Source organism: Sander vitreus, chromosome 21 (genome assembly GCF_031162955.1).
Source record: "Sander vitreus isolate 19-12246 chromosome 21, sanVit1, whole genome shotgun sequence".
NCBI classification, from domain to species: domain Eukaryota; kingdom Metazoa; phylum Chordata; class Actinopteri; order Perciformes; family Percidae; genus Sander; species Sander vitreus.
The window spans coordinates 7,567,987-7,594,153 of record NC_135875.1 but is presented as its reverse complement, the minus strand read 5'-3'; the positions used below and the strand labels follow the sequence as shown (position 1 = coordinate 7,594,153).

At 41.3% G+C, this 26,167-nt stretch overlaps 2 protein-coding genes across 3 annotated transcripts in view; both read right to left on the bottom strand.

The window, feature by feature from the left end:
- ttyh2 (tweety family member 2) overlaps positions 1-18,275 on the bottom strand; it is a 61,725-nt gene extending 43,450 nt beyond the window's left edge. The window contains exons 1-2 of one of the 2 annotated variants that reach the window (XM_078279432.1): positions 17,790-18,275; positions 4,205-4,377 (exon numbers count right to left, since the gene is read on the bottom strand). In XM_078279432.1, coding sequence (XP_078135558.1) covers positions 4,205-4,377; positions 17,790-17,918 — 302 coding nt within the window. In that variant the 5' untranslated portion in view covers positions 17,919-18,275. The remainder of the gene's footprint in view (positions 1-4,204; positions 4,378-17,789) is intronic. The other variant, XM_078279433.1, reaches the window with a different exon arrangement.
- A 1,343-nt stretch (positions 18,276-19,618) lies between these two features.
- On the bottom strand, positions 19,619-22,752 carry rpl38 (ribosomal protein L38). The gene is made up of 5 exons (XM_078279735.1): positions 22,688-22,752; positions 22,454-22,481; positions 21,770-21,830; positions 20,579-20,701; positions 19,619-19,686 (listed from the first exon to the last, which is right to left on the bottom strand). The coding sequence occupies exons 2-5, from the start codon at positions 22,454-22,456 to the stop codon at positions 19,661-19,663; spliced, it is 213 nt and encodes a 70-aa protein (XP_078135861.1). The 5' UTR covers positions 22,457-22,481; positions 22,688-22,752; the 3' UTR covers positions 19,619-19,660.
- Between the last annotated feature and the right edge of the window lie 3,415 nt (positions 22,753-26,167).

The window sequence follows — 26,167 nt, the reverse complement described above, 5'->3', positions numbered from 1 at the left end:
CAATTTAAACCGCAACAACACATTCTCACTCTCCCATCGCGTAAAATACGGACGCTTGGTCATGTGCCTTTGGCCTTTGTTATTCATGCTAAAAGTCTCCTTCAGCGTCAGAACTCTTGGTGTCCTTTGGCGTTTTTTATTTGCGCTAAAAGTGCATCCTTTGGCGTTAGCTGCTGCTCTGCCCGGTGCTCTGAAGGGTGCTTTTTGCGTCGTATCTGACGCTGAGAGCCACTGCCCAAGCCGCCTTATTTTACGAGTTGGGAGTGAGAACGGGTTGACTGAACAAGACTCGAATATACTGTATGTCATTATACACAACAGTGCCCGTAGTCCTTGGCTTCTTCTAGTAGTTATATTCACTCTTCTAAATTTTGAGTTTGCAACATACATCTTTAATGTGAGGAGGACTGCCACTTCTGAGTCACTCTACATTTTAAGAAACTGCACATGAATAATTAACTAAGACGTAATGAAGACTGGTTGACTGGGTGGGAACAGAAGCCATTTGCAACCACTGAATAAATGTGTGCGACATCAAGCTAAGTGTTGTATGATTAGTGCTTTGGTGCTGTTTTTTCAGAGTCATGATTCAAAGGTAATTTGACGTGCAGAATGTTTGTCATTGTGCTTTTAGTAACCAGCGTTCGGCTTTGAATCGAGGGGGTTAAATATTTCAAATGTTTTCCTTTTTTTTTTTTTTTTTTTAACATTATGCATTTATTTTCTTCCTTTTTTGCATTTACACTTTGCATTCAACAGATGTGGGCAGTGGCGCAAATATATGACAAAGTAGAAAGGGGATGCAAATCATTGGTGTGATTTACCCACAGATGGTACACAACACAAGCTTTAGCCTGCAGTGCTGAGCTTTCATAGCCTGTTGACACCAGACCCTTCTCAGTTGTAACTGAGAGTGGGTCTGGGCAAGGTTCATTCGCAGCTCATTTCCAAAGGGGCGTCGCCAACGGTCACTGCTCAAATGCCTCTGGGCGCATTGGATAGTCCTTCAACCAATCAGACCAACGACCCGGGTGACGTAGCAGCGACAGCGGCATCAACGGGTTGCTGCGCTTCGGTAGCCGTCATGTTGAATGTAAACAAAAAGCTGCTTGCCGTCATCGTCATCGTGTAAAGCCCGCCTCAACGGTTGTGATTGGTGCCTCGATTTGGAAAAATTGGAAATGGGCTTGAATGGGCTCTTGGCCAGACTGACTTGCAGAGCAAATCTCAAATTTGTAGTTCGTCAGGGTTTTCCCAGGCTAGAGGTTTCAGGATATCCATTTAACAATTAACTGTATTTAGATGTAGGATAATGCTCGAGGCTTAATTTAATATTACTGGCTGGTTGCTAAACATTACTGTCACAAGGTTGAGAAAAGTAACCCCTGCTCTGGCAACAAATTCAATTAGCTACTTTGTGAAGAAAAGCACATCTCATTGACTGGCTTAATGGGTTCTTCTATCTGGTGAGGTAAGTGCTCACTGTGTTGCATAAGTCCATGTGTTTTTGGTAACTTTATAACTGTATAAACTGTAAGTGAACCTTTGCCCCTATAGTTTGTCGGTGTTCATGTTTGTCAGCAGTGTGGATTTGAAGAGTTTGACACAGCAGACTGAAAGGTTGGATCCAGGTAAAAAACAAAATAATGAACTGCTGCAGGTTGTGTGCGCACCAGCTAAAGGCTATAACACCGATACCATTCATCTTTATCGTAGCTAAACATCATATCATTTCACATCAGGAAAGTTCCACTTGATGAGATCCAGCAGCCTCTAGCCAAAACAAATCAGATCTTACTGCACCGCTCCTCCACTGTTAGATCGGAGGGGAAACAATGGGTCAGATACTGTATCATCTTAAAATAAGGAAACATTTCCCCTCTAAAATGTTCTCATTTGAAGCATTAAAGCGTAAGTCTTGCCAAAATGCAACCTAGGGTCTTTTTGTGAATGTACCTGAGTCAAACTTTTGTTTAAAAGCATATTTAGGACAGAAGCGTCACTTTTAAGATTTACCGTCTTCTCGTTTTTCGGTCAAATGGCCTTTTGAATGGGAGTCCTAGGGGCACTTTTATGCTAGCCTCAAAATAGCTATTTTTAAAACACTAAGAAGGCTCGACACAACATGAAACTTTGCTCGAAGTATCGCCAGGGTCTCTACACAGGAAAGCAAGCATTGAGAACATTGTTTGTGTACACAGAGTTTACTAAAAAGAAAGGTTTTGAGCAACTCACGTTAGCAATTGTTTACGCTATCCGCCATTTTCCCAGTCAAAAATAGGCGATCTCCGAATGCGAATGAACAGACTCCATAGGAGGCAATGTCATTCTTATATGAGGCTCCTTTTTCAACTACAAGGTCAATATTGTGTTTCACTAACAACAAAACAACACATTATCTGTGCATTTATACAAAACTAAGCTTTTGGAGCTTTCCATCTTTACTCTCCTCCCTTGACTATTTTTGACTGGCTCGATAGACGGCGACCGGAAGAACAACAGCTACAGTGAGTTGTTCAAAACCTTTCTTTTTAGTAAACTCTGTGTAGACAAACAATGTTCTCAATGCTTGCTTTCCTGTGTAGAGACCCTGGCGATACTTCGAGCAAAGTTTCATGTTGTGTCGAGCCTTCTTAATGTTTTAAAAATAGCTATTTTGAGGCTAGCATAAAAGTGCCCCTAGGACTCCCATTCAAAAGGCCATTTGACTGAAAAACGAGAATACAGTAAATCTTAAAAGTGACGCTTCCGTCCTAAATATGCTTTTAAACGAAAGTTTGACTTGGGTACATTCACAAAAAGACCCTAGGTTGCATTTTGGCGAGAGTTACGCTTTAAAGTGGTTTATTTCCTCATACATAAGATATGATAGTTAAGCTTGAAATTCTTTATTTGTTCTGCCTTGTGATGATGACACCAGATCTGTGCTAATGGGACTAATGACAATTTTAATTTTACTCACCATTAGTAACCTGTCACCTGTTTTCCATTATTTGTGCTGCATTATACAGACAGGGATGTGAACAGGCGTTTTTTTTATAGAAGCAAAATAATACACTTTACAGTCTGCTAGTTCAGGCGAGGGAGGGAAGGGAAATGTTATTTACAATCCATTATCATTTCTGAGCTGCACTTAGTTTTCAAGACCTTTATAATATTCCTATCAAGATGTATGGTTTTCAAATAATGTATATATAATCCCTGAAATATTTGAAATATATTCCTACAACTCATAATGTAGCTCTGTCTTATCTTCTCTTGTTTTCTCTGTTAGCCTGTGCTTTATGTAACATACAGTGACAACAGAGAGATTATTGCATTTGTTATATCATGTTTTCTCAGTTGGTGCATCCTTTCCAGAGGTTCAGTGCATCATTGTGAAGAGATGTGTCTGCTAGTTAGCTGCACAATCACACTTACATATTGTCAGCAGAATATTCATAATACACCCAGATCAGGATGGCTTCTCCCACGCTGCGACGACGGTGCTTCAGAGACAGAATGCTAAAAGATTGTTTAATGCCAGTCTAAACTCAACCCTGGTGAATTAATTTGTTTTATTTATTATTATTTTGCCAATATCCCCTCAAACCAGAACTTCCTATAAGGAGCTGCTCTGAAAAACACATGCCCAGAAAACCCTGCTTGTACAAATATCAAAAACGTCCACTCTTTTGTTAATTTTATGTCTGGTTTTTCATCCACAAGTTATACAGAAATGTGAAAAGGGTAAGGGTTACCAGAGAGATTTTATCCACATCAAGAACATCAACGTTTCACCGGGGTAAAAGAGACAGAGCCGAGAGACAGATCGAAGAAATTAAAGACGACTGATGCTTCTGTGAACCAAAATCACAAGTATCTGCAAGCTGCAAATAGAAGCATAGGGTATTTCAAAAGAGAGGTGGCCTAAAGGGCATGTAGACAAGAAAGAGAGACATCTGAACACCTCAGGAAGACAATCAGGCATACAGTATGGATAAATAAACAGAGACGCACTATGAACTATAATAAGTTATGGTTCTCATGTGGGAATGCAGAATGTGCAGAAACAGAAAACATCACGCCACTTACAGCTTCACCCCGTTAGGAATACTGAATGACCAATAAAGAAAATGGGAAAGCAAACATCCACAAAGAGAGTGTGTGCGCACTGTAATCAGCAGTTAGTCAAAACATCTTGGCTGGGTCTTGATTCTCTCACCATGTAATGAGGCCGGCAGTGACAGCGGACCAGGTGACGCAGCAGGAGTTGGGCTTCTTGCTCTCCTCCTCTTCGTCTTTGTGGCAGCAGCACAAACAGCTCAGGTAGATGGCCAGACACAGCAGGTTGAGGCCGAGCCCGGCAGCCGCCACACAGCCCAGGAATATGAGAGACTGCAGAGAGAGAGAGAGAGAGAGAGAGAGAGAGAGAGAGAGAGAGGAGATGACACAATTTAAGTGGAATGTAGAGTCACTTGTGACTAAAGCTTTATATAACTTTAGTTTTGGGGAAATTTGCACTCAATGTGCTTTACATTATAATAAGAATAGATTCAGCTTAATCGTCATTGCACAGAGCACAAGTACTGAGACAAATCCAGTTTAGCATCTAAGCAGAAATGCAAAAAGTGCAGAATAATGTACACACTGTATGTACTGTATAGAGGTAATACATAGAAGAAACAGTAAGTGGTAGTTAAGAATAGGTTAAGATATGTGAAACAGTGTTATATACAAAATGCATGCAGCAACAAGTTATCAGCTACACTGTCGTGAAAGAAGATCCTTTGCTTGAGTAAAAAGTAGCAATACCCCCCATGTAAAAAAACCTACTTCCAACATCTAAAAAAAGCGTGAGTGAAAGAGTTTCACAAAAACAGTTCCTGGCAGACCACTGCACTGTATCTCAAAATGACATTAAAGCAACACTATGTAACTTTTAGCTGCAGCTGTAGTTCCAATGAGACAACCTGTAGGGGGACCGAAGCGGGAAAAGTTACATAGTGTTGCTTTAAGTTCATCAGATAAATACCTGACCTCTGCTAAATGTCTCTCTAAGCAGAGGGGCGCAATGTCAGGATGTTCTGTGACTCCAAACAAACAATTTTTTAAACTAACGTCAACCGTTACTGTGAATAGTGCGATAATAAGACACGAAACAAACTAAGGATCATGTCTTCACCAGACCAGCTGCATTGGCAGCTTGTTATCCTTCCATTGTCCAGCTGGAGAACAAACACCTCCTCATAAATCTCTGCATCTACTTCTCTCCCTCTCATTCCTCCTTTAGCCCCTATCCCACTTTCTGCAAGAGATGGAGTGTTGTGACAAAAATAGCAACAAGATTGTCCTATCAGCCTCGAATGAATTCTGCATCCATCTGTGAGCAGATGGGTTTATTCAAGCTCGGTCCCTCTTTTTTTTTTTTCCTCACTCTTCCTTTTTTTTTTTTTTTTTGTCTGAAATCTTTTTGGTCCTGAGCCATCTGTTCTCATGCCGTGATGTTTGTGTGTCCTGCAAGTCAAGAAGTGGGATTAAAATCCAAAAATGGAAGAATTTGCAGGATTATGATTGCTTTAAAAGAGGCAGGATAAAACGCAAATTGAATCATCCTCCAGAAGCTGCAAAACAGCTGTTTAGGTCATCTGGCACAGTTCCTCTGCTGTCAACTTTGCTAATAAAAGAGCAAAAATACAACTGCAAATACATATAGATGTCATTATTATGTGTGTTCATTCATTTTGCACTTTGAATCTTGGTTTTTATCGTTTGCTCCCTTCCCCCTTAAAACAATCTATTCTCGCTACTCTCCCTAGCTCCATCTGTTGTGTTGGGGTGCTGTGTCTCATCTTGTCCCATTTCACGGCTTCATGCCTTTCATGTCGATGGCCACACATCTGCTGGCAAAGAAAAGAAGGAAAATACAGAAGCAGTGTCAAAGGAAGGATGAGGCAACCGCCATTTATTGACCCCTTAAACTTTCTTAAATTCTCCAGTGCCCCATAAAAATAGGTGCAGAGATTAGTGGGAAATTTAGTGCCACAGTTTAAGAGAGGCAATTGTAAATGTGTTAATGGGTGCGCTCAGACAGATGGATGGCAGTGTGCAGCAAGGTGAGACAAAGAGATGCTCCTCGTCTCGTCTTGAAGGCAGGGTGGGGTTTGGAGTGATGAGAGTTGGGGTAAACTGGGTGTAATTGAGGTGAACACGGTAAATGAGATGGAGATGTGGGGCGCAGGTGGATAATATGAACACGGGGGAGGGGGGAAGACAGCCTCAGATTGTTCGACAGAGGAGAAAAGGGGGAAACTCCTGCTGAACGCGCAAACACTGGGCCACCCAGCCGCTCCTATCGTCATGGTTACGTGCAGGTTAGTTGGTGCCCCTTGCTACAGGGAGGGAGGACGAGTGAAAAGGCAAATTATCACAGCCTATTTGAATTAGGCAGCATGTGACGGGCCTGCTTAAATTGCCATGCCTCTGTCTTGTGATTCCCCTGCAGCCAGGCAATGCAGAGAAAGAAGGGAATGTGGCAGAAGGGGAAGAACCAGGCTAGGGCTCCTTAGGGCTCACACGGACCATTAAAGGAATACACTTTATATTATCTTTTACTAAGTTGCATGGTGTTTGAGCCTCTAAACCTGTTCAATACCCATTGTATAATAAAACAAATTGCACAGGGCTTTAGAAGGAGAAACATTTATTACAAGGTAGCTTTTAAAGCAGTTATGGCAAAAACAACACTCTCCACTTTCTTTCTGGCCATCACTCTCTCTATCTCTCCTTCTTTTCAGTAGTAGGTCACCAAAAATAATGGCTTCTGAATTATGTAGCATCTATTCAGTGGAAGGTCACACACAGAGTACTGTACCTGCACAAAGACACACACACACACACACACACACACACACACACACACACAGCACGGCACAATGCCATCCTGGAACCATCAATTCCCAAGTGCTTCAACCTTCCATTAAGTTTAAAAACACCATTTATCTTTTACCGACCTTTGGTAATCCTAAATTATCAGCTCTGACTGCTACCTAAATTAGGTCTGAGTAGTTTCCCAAACAAGCAGACTCGATATGTTAACACCCTTCTCCTTACTTGCTCATTTCTAACTCAAGAGGCCCAGAGAAACAACACAGAGAAGACAGTGGTTCTCTGTGTTGTTTCCTCTCAATTGTCCCTATAGATGGGGGGTGGGGCGAGCACGAGGCTGGAGGAAATGACACGAGGAAAGGAAGGAAGGGAGATGCAGCTGAGTGGAAATGCAATCCCTGAGATGAGGATATGGAGGGAGTGGAAGATAAGAAAAAAAAAAAGAAATAGGAAGAGAGGGTGACAGAGTGATGGAGGGAATAACGTAGGTAATGAAAACAGTGAGACAGCAGGGTGTGGATGAGGAAGAGTGAAAAGGAAAGAGACAAAGAGAAGTTGTGGAGGCAAACAATGCCTGAATGACAAAGTGTGTGTGCACGTGCCTGCGTGTCCATAATGGGAAGACAAAGACACCGCTTCTTTTACACAGCACTCTTCATCACTCAGTGCACGACCCAGTTTCTCTCTTTTACAAGTCCGTTGTAGATGCTTTCCCCTGAGGCTGCAATGTTGCATAATGCTACTTTTTGTTTTCTCTCTCCAAAATAGTGAGCAAACCCACGAATCTCATTGTTGGATGTACAAAGATAAACACTTAAGCGCATGGCAAGAACTTCTGACTACGCTCTGCCTGAAAGGATGATTAATTTAAGGGATGGCACAAGTTAACACAAGAGGAACATTTCAGCCATCTGTTACTCACAAATACAAAGCTGCAAAGCTGCCAGCTCATGAAGAACACCCAATGTAATCCAATAAGGGGTACAGCTAATTATTATTTAAAATCGTTGACTAATCTATGTGTTGCTTTTTCAATGAATCGATTATTCGTTTTAGCTATAGAATGTGAAAATTTATGAAAAACACAGACGCAAAAGCCCTTGATTTCATGTCAGTGAATGAACAATTAATCAATTAGAATTGTCAATTAAGCTTCTGTCAATCAAGTAATTGATTAATGTATTAATCATTTTAGTGCTATATCCAATACAAAAGTCCCGCAATAAAGCCAATTTCATTGCAATCCACAAATCCATATTTAAAGAGAGATTTCTTGCAGATTTTCTTTTCCAAATGTTTACTGTCCATGTATAAAGGAATGGCATGTTTTACCCAGAAAATCTGACCTAATTAAATACCTCTTGATGGACACTTAAAAATGTGCCTTATTGGAGAAGAATGGAACGAGACAGAAAACAGAGGAGAATGTGCTGCATGTCGAGACGGATGCAAACTCAACAGTCTTAAGTGGATATAGATTGTACCTTATGCTGAGCGCCCATTAAACATCTATTTTTATAAACGTAGTAAAAGTAGTGACCATAATTAATATATAGAGATGGAAAGCACCTCCATCTGTTGCAGTGCATCTGCTAAACAGGACTAACAGTGGAATTCTGCAAGCTTGGAGCAGTGCTAAATGCACTCTAAGCGACATGAAAGCATGCTTCTGCAAGCATGGCTGCTCCACACCAGTTGGCAGACAGCTGTGTGATGTGGAGGAGGTCTCCAGGCGCAGTGTGCACTGATGTACAGTGTGTGTGTGTGTGTGTGTGTGTGTGTGTGTGTGTGTGTGTGTGTGCGCAGCCTGAATGGACAGTGACATTCCATAAACAGGGTAGGGGTTAAACAGGTGTCAGGTCAGTTAGAGAAGGAAGAAGACAGGGACAAAGAAAGAAATTCCACCTTAAAGGTCAAAGCCTAGTGAGCAGCAGGAGCCTCTCCTTGTGGTTGGAAATCCGTAGAGATGATTGTAGTCTTTCACTTAACTTCTAACAATTGAAATTCTCTCCTCTTTTTCTTAAAGGGATATTCCAGTGAATTAGTATTTCACGTCCATAAAGTCGTGCGACTGACCAAAAATGATGGTCAAAATTGATCTAGCAGAGGCAGAGATACCCTGACTTTTAGTTACAAGTATGAGTAAAGCTCCAAAAGCACCGGATCCTACAATTCCCATAATGCAAGCTCAAGCTGAGATAACTCTGATAGCATGATCAGTTATTTCCGCAGACTTAACAAAGCTCCCCCATACATTATAAAACAGTTTTCAGTACTTCTCTTGATGAGTAAACTGATCTTTGTGTGCAGAATTGTTGGAGTGCCCCTTTAAAGAGCAAAAACAGATTGATTCCTTTTAGAAATGTTATTGTGAAGCAGCCACAAATTATTCCTCCCACATTTCCTACTTTGATACATTTAACATGCAGCAAAATACAATAACAACACGTTAATAATAAATTTGAATCGCAATGAAGGGCTGAATGTATGCTGCCGAATGCTTTGAGAAATGGCATCACTATGAAGAAATGCCCCTCTCCCCAGAGATCAATGGAGCAGTCCATCTCATTATCTCCCTCCATGCTGCTGCCTGTCGCACTCTGACACTGGGTGAACGTCCTGGAGACCGGGGCTCTTTCCGGCAGAGTGCACTCGGCTGGGCCTGCCCATGTTCACAGCTGGGATGCCATTAAGTCCCAGCAAAGCAGCCCATGGGTTATGGATGAGAGGAAGAAAAGGGAGGAAGAAGGGGCTTCATTCCCTTTAAGAGATTTTCTTTTTAGCTTTGGCAAGCACCGTGTTTGGCTTATTCCTGTTGTTCTGTATAAACTTCATGAATCTCTTTCTGGTAACTGCTTCTGTGCAGGCCATGCTTACCGGGACACCTTTGAAGTGCAGTGAAGCGAGGTATCTCCCTTTTTTCCTTGACACCCTCTGTGAACCCAAAGCCCAAACCTTTCCCTCAGGGGAGTCAGAGGTCATGGTTTTTGATAATACACACCCCCACAACAAAAAGAAACCCAGCCCCCTAGCTTCCATGGAAGAGCAGAGTGTCATTGTGTTTCTACTGGAGGGGAATGTGGCTGTGTGAATCCACACAGTCCCAAATCAGTTCTTCATCACCAAACTAAAATGCAGAGGAACACCAAACAATCATAAAGCCCTGGCACCATGGATAGTCATTCAGTGCTGTCATTTCCTGTTCAAATGTTGTTAGATCTGCATGAGGGATGGACATACTACCTTATTAGTACAGACCTCAGCAATACCATCCAGCCAATCGGGTGGTGCTAATCACTGTCTTCAAGCACTACAGAGACAGATTGGGGTTAATGACCTTCTGGAGAGCCAGAGGGGACACTGTGAGTGCACACTTTCTATGTGTATGCATGACACACAAGGACTAAAAAAAACAAACAATGATTGCTACAGAGGCTGAGCTGAGGTGAATCACTGTGTTAACGATGACGTTACACAGGCATTCAGACCAGCAGGGAGAGGCTGAGGTGGGACAGAGAACATGGAAATCAAGAACGACAGATTTAAGATTGATTTTCTTGAGGAGGAGGCGTTAGGGGTTGTTAAATTTCCATTGCAATCAGAGCTGTTGTGATAGCTGAACAGATAATGGATTTTCAGCCCTTGGTATGCATTTCCATTTCCATTTTCTATCACACAAACTACACAACAGCTCATGCATCTAGTTGAAAAATCAGCTGTAATCAGTCAAATTGAAATGAAATTGTGAGAAGGAGGGCTGCAGCAAAGGCAATCAAATATTTGAGAGCACAAAATTAGGAATATTAACAATTGACACGATAGAAAGTGCACTTTAGGAAATCATTGCTGCAATTGAAGGACATCGTCTTTTTTTGAAAGTGGGAAAATATTTTTTATTTGTTTTATTCTCATGACTTCACATAAATCCTCTCAGTCTTCCAAACATGAGCGGCTCTGACACAACGGCACATCCATTTACATGTATGTGAAGGACTAACATGAGTAAACAAAAAGGGGAAGGTGAAGGAAAACTGATTAAAGCCCCTGACACACCAACCCGACGGCCGACCGTTGGCAGAAAAGGCAGTCGGACTGATGAATCAGCTCCCCGAGGTCCAAAAAGTGCCTCAGAACACACTGAACTGACGCCGACTTGAGCGTACGTTCTGCGTGTGCGCGAGACGTAATACGTCTCCATAACAGTAGGCGGCGCTAATCTGTATTGTCGCCCAAAAAATGAAAACCGGCAGCTGATTGACGAACGCGTCACGTGGGTCTGGCTGCTCCCGGATTTTTCAACCGGGCATAATGGCGGCTTCGTTCGGAATACGATCTCATATTTTACGAAGATAGTTCACCGAAACGTGTTTCTGAAAACATTTTAAAAGAGAAATAGGCCATGCAGTTGCTGAATCTGTCTTCATTTCAGATTGACAAAGGTCAGGGCCTTAACACAGAAAAAGCGAGAGGAAGGGAAAGACAACAGAAGAAACCAAAAGGTCTGGAGGAGGAGCTGTTTGCATGCATTCAGGTGGAACATTGTTCCCAGGGAATCTCGGTACGAAAAGCCAATGAAGCAGAAAGATCGAGTGTGTTAAGAGTGTGTGTTTGATCCTGTAATTGAAACGCATAGTCTGTGGCTTGGTCATTTATCCCATAGTAATAGCAGGATAAAAGCTTTCATTAGGAGCTTGTCTGAGCTGGACATTAAAGTGATCAGTGGTGAGACGAGAAAAGTGCTGATGTTTTGTCAAGGACAAATGGTGCTGTTATTAAGAAAAATAGTTGTTCCCCTGTGCTGGAGGATAGGCAAGTGTTCTTTAATCATCTGTAATTATGTACAAAGTGTACAAATGTCCATGCAATGATACTGATTTATTTTTCATTAAACTCTGCAATTACTGAGTATCCAAAGCTGTCAGTTCTATAAAGTGACCTGAACATGACAAATATCTCAATCTTAAAGTGCTCATATTGTGCTTTTTGGCTTTTTCCCTTTCCTTTATTGTGTTATATATCTTTTTTGTGCATGTAATAGGTTTATAAAGTGAAAAAGCCCAAAGTCCACCCCAAAGGGACTTACCATCTCCAACAGAAAACACTGTTGACAAACTGCTCCAAACAGCTCTATTGTAGTCCAGTCTTTACTTCCGTGACGAACTTGCGTCACTTTGTAACAAACGTTATAATGCTCGCCTAGCTGCTAGCGTGGCACGCCCTCATACTCTGCAACTGACTAGCTAGCAGTGCTTACCTAGGTACTGTGCATGTGCGACTCCCAACAAAGATGGAACAGAAGTGTAATGTCTCACTCTGTAGCTAAAACAGAGAGCTCAACACACAGGGTGAAAAGAGGAGCTGCAGCAATGTGCAGTACAACAAAAACATGGTGTTTTTTGAAAATGAAACCATGTAAACCTATTCTGATATAACCTCTAAATACAATTATGAACTTGAAAATGAGCATAATATGAGCACTTTAAAATACAAAAAGCTTTTTTTTTCCATTCTTGCTAATGTTCAGGACATAATGCATCCCACACTCCAGTAGCTCCTAGACAGTAGACTGTTTTAGTAGTGAGAGTAAACAACATGGCACATTTCCCTTCAGCAAAAGCGTGAAAACACGTGCTATTTTCTGTGCTTGACTGAGCATACATTGAGTGTACATCCACAATCTTTACAGTAATGACTGTGTCACCCACAGATAATGACAAATGTGGGCAAGCTATGACCTCCACATAGCGAGTTACTAAATCTTCTCATCTAACTCTTGTCAAGAAAAGTAAATAAAGTGTCTTTCCCAAAATGTGAAACAATGTCCAGAATCAGAATCAGTTTTAATGGCCAAGTACCAAACAGTTAGCCTGACAAGCCAGACCCACATCAAGAAATTACATTTGCTGCCGCTAGGGTGCGTTTAGATTTCTAGGCTACCAAATGTGGTAGAGACATTTTAACATACACATCATTTCTCAAATTTAGGACCAAGGAGTGTTCTAAGTAACACATCAGTTGATTATTTTAAAGAGCAACTGCCTAACTTCTAATTTTGTTGGATATAATTGGCCCTGATAATAACAATAACGCTAACAATAACGCCATGCTGGCTCAGAGACCAGAGGACTGATACACACAACATGAACATACTATACCATAAAGCAAACAGAAGCACCAAGCTCAGTGTAATATACATTACCCACACTTGTTATTTCAGGATTATATTGGAGTTCTAGCATTATGTCACTCAATAATAGCATTTACAATGAACATAAATTCATTAATAAACGGTTGTAACCCTTGCCTGACTGATTGGATAGTATCTGAATATGCGGACCAGCAGTCCACGTTATGGACACAGAAAGTATTTGGCAAAAACTTGTTTGGGTCACAAAACAGGAAATGGGAAGGGAAGTCAGATGGACGAGGACCTGCTGACTTACACATTATGTCTGGCTCAACACACACACACAAACACACGCGCACACACACGCTTTTTCAGTTTTTGCCCTCTTTTCATCGTCTAGACCTCAGGACAGAGAGAGAGAAATTAATTAAACCCGTCAGACAAACATCAGCAGATTATCTCAGGAGCATGTGCGTCCCCAGAGCAATCATCAACGATGCTGGCGTGTCACTTTCCCACCAAGTAAAGGCCTCAGCATGCAAGTGCTTATTGTGTGTATAACTGAGTGCAACACCATGAATTCCTTCGAGAAAAGACTGTCCAAAAATGTTACGACTGTACTGAGTTCTTGGAGGGAGAACAGGGAGGCAGCGTGATGCAGCAAGTAGGCAGCTATAAAGGCAGGCTTCATGCTATCATCGAGTGTAGCAGGTATAAACACTTTTGCAGCAGTGTACAAACTATACCACGGCTGTCAAGGGAGCTTTTTTTTTCTCCAGGGGGCGAGCCTCAAAGCCCGCTCAAAGAGTGGACTGACTGTGACTCTTGAAAAGAAACATTCATAGCTGCAAGCATGTAAGCCTACCTGCATTATGTCAGCACATCTGATATATAATAATCAGTTAATGACCACATCAAACCTCCACATGGGTATCCAAACCAAACATCACAGTATAATACAATACGGGCAAACTAAAGCAGGGCACAGTATAATATGCAGACTGATAGTATATAGATAGTGCAGTAGTATATTCTATAGTTTATTGGCATAAATAAGACACAGTAAGCTCAAATAACCTATAAACATCCAAATGTATGAGCGTTAAACCAAACACAGAGCATGCCAGGCTGATGTGGACTAAAAAAGTTAGTTTTTTAGTCCACGTGGTGATGGCGAGAATAGCATGCATGCCGGTATCCTTATTAAAGTGATTTAGTGATGACTAACCCTCATACATTAATCATACATCAATAATGATGAAAATACATTAACATACTAATGCATGGCAAAAATAGTATATTGTCAATATTTTAGAGACCTCCCACAATTCCATGTGTTTAGGGGAGGTCAATTCTAGTTGGGCAACAAGTCGTATGACATAATGTAGTTCCTTTCTGGCATAGAGAACCCTTAACTCTGCAGTAAGATGCAGCTCTGGATGAGATTTTCCTAAATATGTGACTGTAAGATGAAGAACAGCTTGCTTATTGTCAGAAGACAGAAATTAGAGGATGAACTCGAGTCAGGTGATTCAGACATTCCATTACTGACAATACCAGTGTCCAACAGAGGGTGAGAAACCTACTACCACACACACACACACACACACACACACACACACACAAGTACACATGCAGACAAAGAACAGTGAAAGATCACGACCCCTTGCATTCCATCACATTGGATGGCCCAAATCCAACAGAAGACTAGCCAATTACAATTGCTCTGAAAAGGCAAACGGCCTTGGTTAAAGGCACGGCTCAACAGTTCAATACTCTGCACAGCCGTGGCCAACTTAACATCGATACAGCAATTCCTTTACAAAAGAATGGAGTCAACATTACACGGCTCGATTATAAAGCTTCATTTTTGTTCCGTTGTTCTGAATTCTTTACCAATAAACACAGTTGCAATGCTGTTAATTATCCGGGTGCAGAAACAAATTGGATTTTCATTAATACCACAGTGTGAAGCTATGCAGTGTTAAGAAACAAAACGACACCAGCAAATTCCCTTAAACATAGACTATTTGTATCTTTTTTTCTTAAAATTCTTTTTTTGGGCTTTTCCGCCTTTAATTGATAGGACAGCTAGGTGAGAGAGAGGGGGACGACATGCAGGAAATCGTCACAGGTCGGATTCAAACCCTGGAACTCTGCGTCGAGGAATAAACCTCTTAGTACATGTGCGCCTGCTCTACCACTGAACCAACCCGGCCACCTATTTGTATCTTTTTACTGCCTTACAGTATAGTTGATATGTGTCACTTCATTAGCAAGTTTAATTCACAATTTAACAACTATGCTAGTACATCCAGGGACGATATATCACCTGTTTTCCCAGTTCGACATCCTTTGCCTATCGTCACTGCTACTCATGCAGTCAACCAAGGAGGTGGTGATCAAAATTAAGTCTGACAGCCCACAAAGGACAGGAAATGTAATGGCCTAAATAGCATCGCATCAGCTTAAAATTGTGTCATTAGCTTTGGTGCTGTGCAGAAAATTGTTCTACAAAGTGGGAGCATGACGGGGTTGACCTATATGAGTGGGGAAAAAACAGACAAAAGAGAGCAGGAGCATGGTTGTGTCCGAGAGAGAAACATACGGTATGTAAAAGTCATAAAACAAGAGAGGTTGATGTGTGTGAGGATGGGGGTTTCCCACCCCTGACTTGTGAAAGTGCCTGTCTGTGGTTGCCTTCTTCTTGCTCTCCTGCCGAGACTCACCACCCTCTCCCTCTAATACATCCATGCTCCCCTCCCCTACCACATCCCATGGCCAGGACTCTACTTTCACAGTGCTACAGAGAATGGAAACTGGCAGCATGAGAAGAAAGGAAATCTCCTTCACTTTGCCTCTCTCCTCTCGACAAAAATCCAATTGAGTTGTGCTTCCATCTGATATCTTGTGGAGCAGAAGTGCATCAAACTATTACTGTTGGTGAAGCGGTAGCCGCTAAAAGCAAAGGGAAGCATCACAGCTAATGTTGAAGCCAATGCTTTAGTGCCTTAACATGCTATTGGGCTATATGCTGCGTTCCATTTACCTTGGAAGTCGGAGGTCAGGACTGGGAATGCATCGCACCTGAGTTGACCGCGTTCCAGTAACAAGTCGGGAAACCATACCTTTAGTGTGCCTCGCATTTTCAAAGAAAGTGGCAGGTGTTCATTTAAATTTAAAGCTCCCTTCGATTGGAATAGCTTGCCTGGGTCACTAAGATTAATCACATCTTTGAGATCCTTCAAGACATCTTTGTTTATTTATTTGCAAACAAGCAATTGTTGTAAATGCTTTCCATAAAGCTTGATTGCCTTCTGGTGTAATTGTTAATTTTTTTTTTTTTTTTGGTTATCTGATTTTTCATTTTTTCTTATTTTCTTTTCAGTTTTTTGGTATTTCTCTCTTTTGTTTTTAATTACTCTTTATATATTTTGTAATGATTATTCTGGAGATGTCTGGGCAGGAGTGTGGGGTGGGGAGGGGGGGTGGGGGAGTTAGTACGTGAGTGAATGTGTATGTTGTACTGTAATGTCTTGTCCTTTGTACTGTCCAGTCCTACCAAGGACCCTCTCGAAAATGAGATGACACATCTCAAGAGGTATTCCTCGTAAAATAAATAAATAAAATTAGAATTAACATCGGGCGGGGGGACTTTAGCCAGGTTAGCAATAACAGTTGAAAACAAAGCATTATGCAGTATTTTGTGCATACAAACACCGTAGCAACGTGTCCACAGATTGAAGATGGACAGTACTGTGTGGACGACTAGTGCTAATTAACAGTTTATTTGTACAGCCTTCACTACTGCTCCTGCTTGGAGCAACCATGTAGGATTGTGATGTCTTTTGCTCCCTTGAACCCTGACCTCATTGTGAAAACCACTGTGCTGAGACGCTGCAACGATGAACTTAAATGTCATCTATTCTCAGCATGATGTGCCTATGTGCACTGACAGAAGCTAAGCTGTATAACCCTGACAATTTAAACAGTGCAATAATAAATCATTCATAGTACTTGACATGTGTTCACAAGCAGGTCATTAGTCATCCAACAGTTGATCCCAACCCACTTCAAAACTGTGTGAAACAGTCCTGTCTGACACCACCTCTGGAGTTAGACAGGAACCACTTTCTTTAACTCCCATCCCATTCCAACATTTACAGTGTAAAGTGTGCTTCCTGATCCTCTCTCTCTCTCTCTCTCTCTCTCTCTCTCTCTGTCTCTCTCTCTCTGTCTCTCCAACAGACACAAATACTTATCTGTCCAAATGAAAAATGTTACCAAGCCTAATGGAGAGCAGTATATACAAGATCTTCATGTTCTGTCTCTACTGGGAAACGCAATTAAGCATGTAACTTAATAGTTTAACGTCATTTTTGCAAAGAGGAATTGCTTTTTGGAAGACCACTAAAATGGCAACACCTAAAACCGAAAGCACCAAGCATTTTCGACCTGGTCCATTGATCTTTGGGACTGGATAGGCCTATAGCTCCTAATAAATGCGGTGGGCTCACCCTCAAGGTGGCTACCACTTAAGTGGACATTTTGGGCCACTTTTATCAAAATGTAATCTGAAGGCAACAGAAAGCATAATAATGACTGATTTAATAATGATGAACACAAGAGTGTCAGGGAAATTGTAAACCATGTATTGAAGGATATAAGCCATATATTGACGGATTATTTTAGATGTCCCATAGGCTACTGTTAAAAACTCACTATTGAGTAGTTTTACTTGTGTCCTTGATAACCAGGCTCCTGATAAAGCTATGTCCCATCTTCTTTTACTGACCTGCTGGTAGTTCTCTTCTTCGGGCTGGAAGCTGTTGTCAATGGGCTGAAACCTCAGGTTGATATGAGGAAAATTGTGGAGCCAGTAAGTCCACCAGGGCGCAATGTAATCCATCCGATCCGAAGACATCCCTGACCCGAGAAAAAGTTCGGCTACAGCCTAAATTAGCCTCCCTTTACTAAAGCGGGCTGTTTGGTCCGCTGCCGGATATCTTAATCCCGTCTCATATCAAACAAAGACAATGATAAAAGCATGCTCGTTTGTGGAAACACACTCTCAGCCACGCATGATAGAACCCGCACAATAAGTCCTGCAGAGACAACAGTGTTGTTGTAAAGTACGCGAGAGATTTTTTTTTTTTTTTTTTACATGAAAGAAGAAACAATCACACTGCGCCCATGTCTCCGTGTCTGTGTGGACCCTCAGCTCCTATCCGACGGACAGCCCGCTCCAGACGCACACAACAGTCACCAGCGGGAACGCGCCCTGATAGTCAGGCAACGGTACGGGAGCGCGCTGACAGCCCTTTTGAGGAGTTTAGAAATAACAGTCTGCCAGCATGTCTGAGGTAAGACTGTAAAAAAAACTTTTTTTTGAACTGTGTATTCATTTAATTTTCATTCTGTTCATTTCATTCATGTTTTATTTATTTGTTTAAGTGTTGCTTCATCAGTCTATCTGCGGAACCAGCTACTGCACAGCCACCTAGTGGTCAACTGAGACAATTACAAACAACTTTAATTGATGTCCTCATAGGACGTCCGAATCACTAGCAACTCCTATCTTCACCAACTGGTGGCTATAAACAAAAAGAAAACAGAGGGTGGTGAGTTTATATGGAGCTGTGTTTGCACCTGTATACGTCCTCAGTAATTACGCTGTGAAATCAAACCAGAGTGCTGGTTGTCTGCTTGATTTCATCCCTGTAGCAGATCAGTCCACCCATTCCGTAATCCATGTCCTCACTAGTATTATCTTATATAAGCATCCAGACAGAAGTGCGCACATACTGATGTTTTAGTAGCATGTTTGTGTGATGCTGCATCATCCACAACTTGTAATATAAGTACCTAATAGACATTTGAACATCAAAGTGAGATGTAAGGTATGACCCCTAGAAGGTAAAGAAGTTTCAGAGAATAGTGTTCCACGGGCATTTAGGACCTACAGAAAATAAGTAAGACATATCAAAGTTTCATAACTCATACTAGGGGTTTAATAACATGCATCGTAGCAAATTAAGGGGAACAAAGACGTCCCAATAACTCTCAGAATACCCTGAGAAAAAAAATTGCCCCCAAGATCGAAAATAATCGACCAGATAATTCACCAGTTTAGACCAATATATTCCTACATTAAGCCATTTTATTTCCATTCAATTTTCATTTCTATCTCTAACACATACAGAAACAGCACTTCTATATAAGCGCACTGATAATAGCCGTAGTTTAATTACTTATGTTGGCACAAGGGGATATGCAGTTTAATCTGGCCTCATTTCATTTTAAAACAGCAACTGCACTACTAACCTTTAAGTGCCCATTAAATGTAAATATTAAAAAAATGTTTTAAATATCTTTCAATTTCATACACCATTAACATATTTGAAATGGAGGGTGGTTCTCTTTACACACTTTTCAGTCCGGCTATAGCTCAAATCTGACATCTGGTGGAAAGATGGAAAGAAGAAACCACCATGTATGACCTCCCATTTTAACAAGCTGGCCACACTAGACCCTGACTGACAACACTGATAAAATTCAGTTTTTTTAAATATTTTGTGTTCACATTACAGCATGACAAAGCACACAAAACCACAGACAAATAACTCCTTTTCCAATTTTTATTACAATTATCTGTACATCACGGATTTACTTCAGCTCCTTCACAGCCAGACCTGTAAAGACAAAGACAACAGGTTAGAAAATATTGACTGCATAAAACCTCCAGCAGCAAAGACCCTGTCAATGTATTTTGTGTGAAAGAATATGTGCCTAATGTTGAGGTGAAATGAGACTAATGTCCTTAACATTGTCATTTTTACAGTTTTCTGACTGTTGCTCCTGCCCAAATTTCAGTGGTCCACATCAGCCTCATGACTATTTCCCATTATTAGGAAACTATCTTGGCAGAAGTGTCTGCAATTGTGTTTAAGTTGCACATTTAGTCATTTTCCATGAGGACCTACTACTATCTAACCTCTGTAGACTCTAGTTAAAATGCTATAAAACCCAGCCAAGTTTTTATTGTAAACATCTACAATTTACATTTCTTTTCACCCAAAATGCACTGGTTATGTTCCTGAGGCCCAATAAGCACATTGAATCCATTTCATACATTATAAAATAGCTACAATGTGTTTCTATGAATGCTCTAAAAACTGCCTTGTTAACATCAGGTTGAGTTTTTTTATTATCATTAGCTCATTGCTTTCTCTACAGTGCATTGCTACCACAATAGCCATCCTCTGCAGTCAACAGAAATGTATAACGCCATCCCTGTGCTTGTGGCATGCATGTGCATCCTTGTAGTACATGGTAGAATGAGAAACTCAGACCCACCCACCAAACATGCTCTAAGCCACAAGTGGTTCAAACCTCCAAATGGTATCTTTAAAATCAAACCCAGGGAAGATGCAAACTTCTTAAAAACAGAATAATCTAAGACTGTCAAAGGTCAAATATACATCATTCATTCCTTCACAATGTCCCCAATTAGCCTTTCGCTGTTTAAACAAAGACTGCTGCTTCTCACTCGTTTGCCCCACAAGCAGACTTCTTAATACTGACCTGGGGGCAGGGACTGCTTGAGCTTCTCAGCCTTCTCCTTGTCTGTGATGACCAGGGTGTACAGGTACCTGCTGCAGCGCACCTTGAACTTAACATTGTCCTTGTTCTTCTTGATCTTTACGGCTGGAGGAAGAAACAAGCCACTTCAGATTCAACTCGTCAACAGAAACCTCTACTTGGATTAAAAAAATAAAAACTAACTCCAGTGACATAACGCAAGTTATTGTACGTTCCAAAACAGACTGCAGTAATGCCCTATTTTACAAGTACAAGTGTCTGAATAATTTCCTAGGAAGTTTCCTGGACATTTTCTAGAAAGAAAGGCCACACAGGTTACTTCAATTATTGTTGGACACTAAATTCTTCATATAATTTGACTTGTATGCTTGCCTGTAAACAAATGTAACATTTGTTTTCATGTTTATCTGGCCTGCCAGTAAAGGACCCGACACACCAACCCGATAATCGGCCGTCGGGACAGCCTGGCGAGGTCAGTGACTCAAGTGTTCGTGTGTTCCGTGCCGCCGTCAGTCTGAGGAGCTGTCGGCCTTCATTTAGGCCGATTTGACATGTTGAATCGGAAGGCGGGCAGTCGGACTCAATGGCCAATCTGATTGGTGGAGAGCTAACCCGGAAATGACGAGCGGGATGAGCCTGACTAACGCCTCTCAAAATCTGACGAAAATCTTTTAAAACTGACCTTTGTCGATCTGAAATGAAGACAGATTCAGCAACTGCATGGCCTATTTCTCGCTTAAAAATGTTTTCAGAAACATGTTTCGGTGAACTAGCTTCGTAAAATATGAGATTGTATTCCGAACGAGCCACCATTATGCTCGGTTGTAAAATCCGGGAGCAGCCAGACCCACGTGACGTGTTCATCCAATCAGCTGTCGGTTTTCATTTTTTGGGGCAACAACGTACGCTAAAGTCTTCTCTTCGGTGTGTTTTGAGGCACATTTTTGACCAACTCGGAGTCAGTTTGACTGCCTTTTCTGCTGAAGGTCGGCCGTCGGGTTGGTGCGTCAGAGCCATAACCTGCAAGTTGTCATCCACCTTGTCGTTTAAAATGTGTTTATATATATATATATATGTATATATGTGTGTGTGTGTGTGTGTGTAAAGGCATACATTGCTTTCATTTACATGAACCAGTATATGCAGGTGAGGACAGTACAGAGTTTAACTTACACTTGGCATCCTTCCTCCTGGCTGTCAGCAGGAAATCTTTGATTTCTTCTATCTTGCGAGGCTACAAATAAAGAACAGAATAGGCAAAATTATTATTCACACAAAGCATCAAAACACACAGATTACGAATTAACAACAAAGTGATGTTAGGGGACCGGTGGAACTGATGTTTCTGTTAAAAATCGAAACCCAGCACTAGGTCCATCATTACTCTTGCAAGACTTGAAAAAGCATCACGAGCACATCAGCCTGAGATGATTGCATGTCTTGCTGGCGGCGAAACAGGTCTTTATCTAAAGTTTCTACTTCGCTGGGCACCCACGGCTAACGTAAGATAAGTACAGCCTGCACCAGGTCACTACCAACTACAGCTACCACAGTTAGACTGGTTGTTTTGGAGAACTTAATCCCAGCACCTCATAATTTAGTTAGGTAAATCCATATTGCTATGGGCTCGTGAACATGACATTCTTATGCGACAGGCTGTAGCCGGGTGGCCGAAGCTAGCAGCAATATGCTAATGCTAATCACCTAAGCTAGCCACTTTTCTCTACATATCTAACGCTTGGTATATAACCACAAAACACACATTTCAGGTAACGCCATTCGCACACTCACACGATACAACATCATCAGCTATGCAGATTTAGATATTTAATCATTTAAATGACAATAAGTCCTTACCATGCTGCTTGTGTCAGCCGACTGAACGCTGCGGAGGAGCAGAGAAAGATGGAGTCAGTTTATCGGTTAAAACAACAGGAAGAAAAGTGTTGGAAAACAACTAAGTATCTCATCATCTGGCTACTGAATTGCTTAAGTATAATTCAGCAGAACCGGGGATGTGATTATTAGTGTTAAAGAGGATGGATTATGATAGAAATTGTGATTTTGTTTATGTGTCAATGTGAAACTCACTCAGTCTGCCAGAGAGGGGATGAAAAGGGGTGGAACTTCCGGTTAGGAAAGCTTTTATACAGCACTACGGCAAGCACAGAAGGCCAATGTCAAAAAAGAAAAGCGTATTACCCGTTGTAGGTACATTTGTGTTTAAAAATGTGTACTGCGTTTAGAGAGTAGCTTATATTATTCTCAACAAGCGTTAAATAGGCTATGGGACCTCTGTACTGTATTGTTGGCTATTGTATATAATCAGGTCTATGCTGATGTGAATTATTGTCACAATCTATTTCTCGTAAAGGGAAATCAGTGTTTGTTAATGCTAATACTTAAAGTAGCCTAACTCAACCTATTCAAATAATAGAAAATGTTGGCTTTCTTAGCCCAGTGAAGTAATCTATCCACTTCATCAAGAAATTCACCACATTTGAAACAAGATTTCCTTCTTACAACAATAAAACATAAAGGAGCCTAGACGGACATAAATGTGTAGGCTAATATAGGCTAATTACATGAATATTCTGATTGCTTTTGTCCTGTAATGTCATCCATGGTTGTATTGTACACAATTCATCTCAGCCTGCAGCTTGTAAATATTTGCTGCCTCTATATCACATTAAAACTATGAATTTATTAATTTGGTGCTTAACTGGACACACATAAGCCCTTTTTCTTGAACACAGCATGTATCATGCAGGATATAATGCCTGCAAAGCATATGTATGAAGGCCATTACTCATCTTCTGTATGGCACTTTTGTCATCCTCCAATTCATTACATTGTTTTTTATTAAAGTCTTCCAGTGAATAGGCCATACACTGTTTCCTGTTACTCTCCCTCAGTAAATAGTGACACTGCTGCAGTAATGAATGCCCTCGTGTACTGTATCTATCCCTTGTCCGACCTGCACTGAGGTCTTTGAAAGGTAACACTGATCAGTGGCTTATGTGTATTTTCACTGTATGTGAAAGAATTTATGCTGACCCTGCCAAACTGATTCCATATCTGCTCCAAAATACTGGGGTTAAATCTTTTTCCTCCCCTGCAGACTCTCCCTGCCCTGATGGTGACTTAAACATTGCTCTGATTGGTGATGCATGCTGCCCCATACCAAAACAGAATTAAGTCCCCTGCATCTATCCTTGGTCTGTATTGTAAGCCTACCTCTCCCTCTAGTTAGGTTAAGTCAAATGGAGATCATACATATAGCCCAAATGTACAAGTTTGTTAGAGGGTTTTACAGTTTGTATAACATATGACTATGAATTAAATTTATTGTGTGTGTCCTGTGTGACCAAGTTGGGAACCACTGTAAATGATAAATGCTGTTTCAAAGCCTTCTCCACACTGCCAACATCATACTGGAAACTAACTAAATAACTGCAAAAATAGATTTATTTATTTATTTTTATTTCAAATGTAGTGTATGAAAAACAACAACAGAAAAACATCAGAATCAGCCATAAAAAAACTATTATGTGTAATTTCTGTAGATTGTAGTCTCCTGCTCAGGTCAGTAAATCCATAATATTCCCATAACAATGGCCCAGAATAGAGTGTAAAGTGAAAGTGAAAAAATCACCCGATCTCTGCTGCCTGCACGATCCGTCACGAGGATTTACGACACTGCATGAATCACGATCTGTGTGTCACGCTTCTGATGTTAGCCTCTGCCGGGAAGCTAACGTTAGTTTAGCTAACAGCTAATTCGGCTAACCAATGGCTGACAGCTTGATTCAGTCTAAAATAACGTTAACTCAAACTTAACACTGGGTAAAGCCGTCTAGAGCTGACGTAACAGTTAACCGTTATATATGTTAACGGTTATTTTCAGGTTTATTTTGAGGGTCTTTTAAAGCTATTACATGCTGTCTCAGCTAGCGGTTAGCCGAATTAGCTGTTAGCTAAACTAACGTTAGCTTCCTTTGTTCAGTGGTGCGCGTGGTTTATGGGATGAGTAGTTCCTTCGCTCTGAGATGACGATAGGTACACAGTCTTGTACCTTTGACTTTTTGGGGATTTTCTGTTCGTTTTTTTTACTCGAAATGATATGTTGTATGCTTATGAGTCACGTCCCATCTGGTTAGCCTAAGGCATGGTCTAAAACTCTTTATATACGGATTTTCCCAGACGTCAATGGGAGAAATGAATGGGAAATTTACTTCCGGAACCCAAGGTCTCTCAGAGGAGGGGCGGGACTTTTGAGCTCTATTCAACCTGGTGCATATCACGTGACTGTTCTGATGCGTTTGTCCCTTCCTGCCCTTTTTCAGGTCAGCAGATTACTGCCTCCACCACCTGCATGTAAGTGTTTTTTTTTTAGCGATTGTCTAATGTAACAGCATAGGTTCATCTTTTGCAATGGCATGTGCAAGAAACCTACCATAAATGAACTGACCAATATTCATATCTACTTTCTTTTTAGATGAGCCAACACCACACAGGAAACCAGCCGGTCGCCCAGAGCTGGATGGGTCTATTGTAACGCAAGCTCTGCCTGTCACTTCATCTTGGGACCCAGTTGAAGGTACAGTGGCTTTGAATTTTCCATTTCCAATTAAATACAATTTCATGACAAGGAACTTGAGTCAAGAGTAACTTAACTTTTTTGTTGTTGTAAACAGCAGAACTCATCACATAGAGGGAGGTGACTCATCACACAGAGAGGCAAGAAGACTCACTTAAGTTGTTCACATATGCAAGTATATTATGTATAACAACTAAAACCGTTAATTATTCCATAGCCATGAGGACATCCATTACCCGCATGGCACAGCGGATGGACACATTTGAGGAAAAGATGGATGAGCTGCTCATACTCTTAAGGAGCTCCCAGTCACCTCCCTCTGCTCCAGTCGATGACGTGTTGCTGTCGCCCTGCTCGACAGTCACTGAGCTGCAGGAGTTAGACAGGAGTCTCGGTCAACAGGAGAGGAGGAACAAAATGGTAATTAAGTGGCCCTACCCTGCCCTAAGATAACACTATATAATTGCATAAATTCAAATATCATTATAACTGAACTGACTTCTCTTACAAAATGATATTGTACAAGCTCTCCACTTTGTTCTACATGTGTAATTTGTATTTCTATATGTTTTACAGCAACTTTTCCTGACAACCTTTGGAGGTTCGACCGGCAGTACTGCTATCCGTCGCACGCTATGGCGAGTGGCAACCAATGATGTTGTAAAACCGTATAGCCTGCAGGGCAGAAAGACAAAGAAGACCTTCCAGGACCTGACAATCTGCAGAGTTATAACAGGCAGGTGTTATTTTATTGTTCACATCAGTATTATGCTTAGCTTGGCTGATAAGAGGTTTTAATTTGACTTGTAACTTTGCTTCTACTTGCTACTCTAGCGGCCTCCCAGAAAAACTTCCCTGAAAAAACTGCAGCAGATGTGGAGGACCCCACAGTGCTCCCCCCTCACAATATCCAACAGCCCAGTGTCAAAGGTGGACTCATTCAAGTTTCTGGGCTCCATCATTTCCCAGGA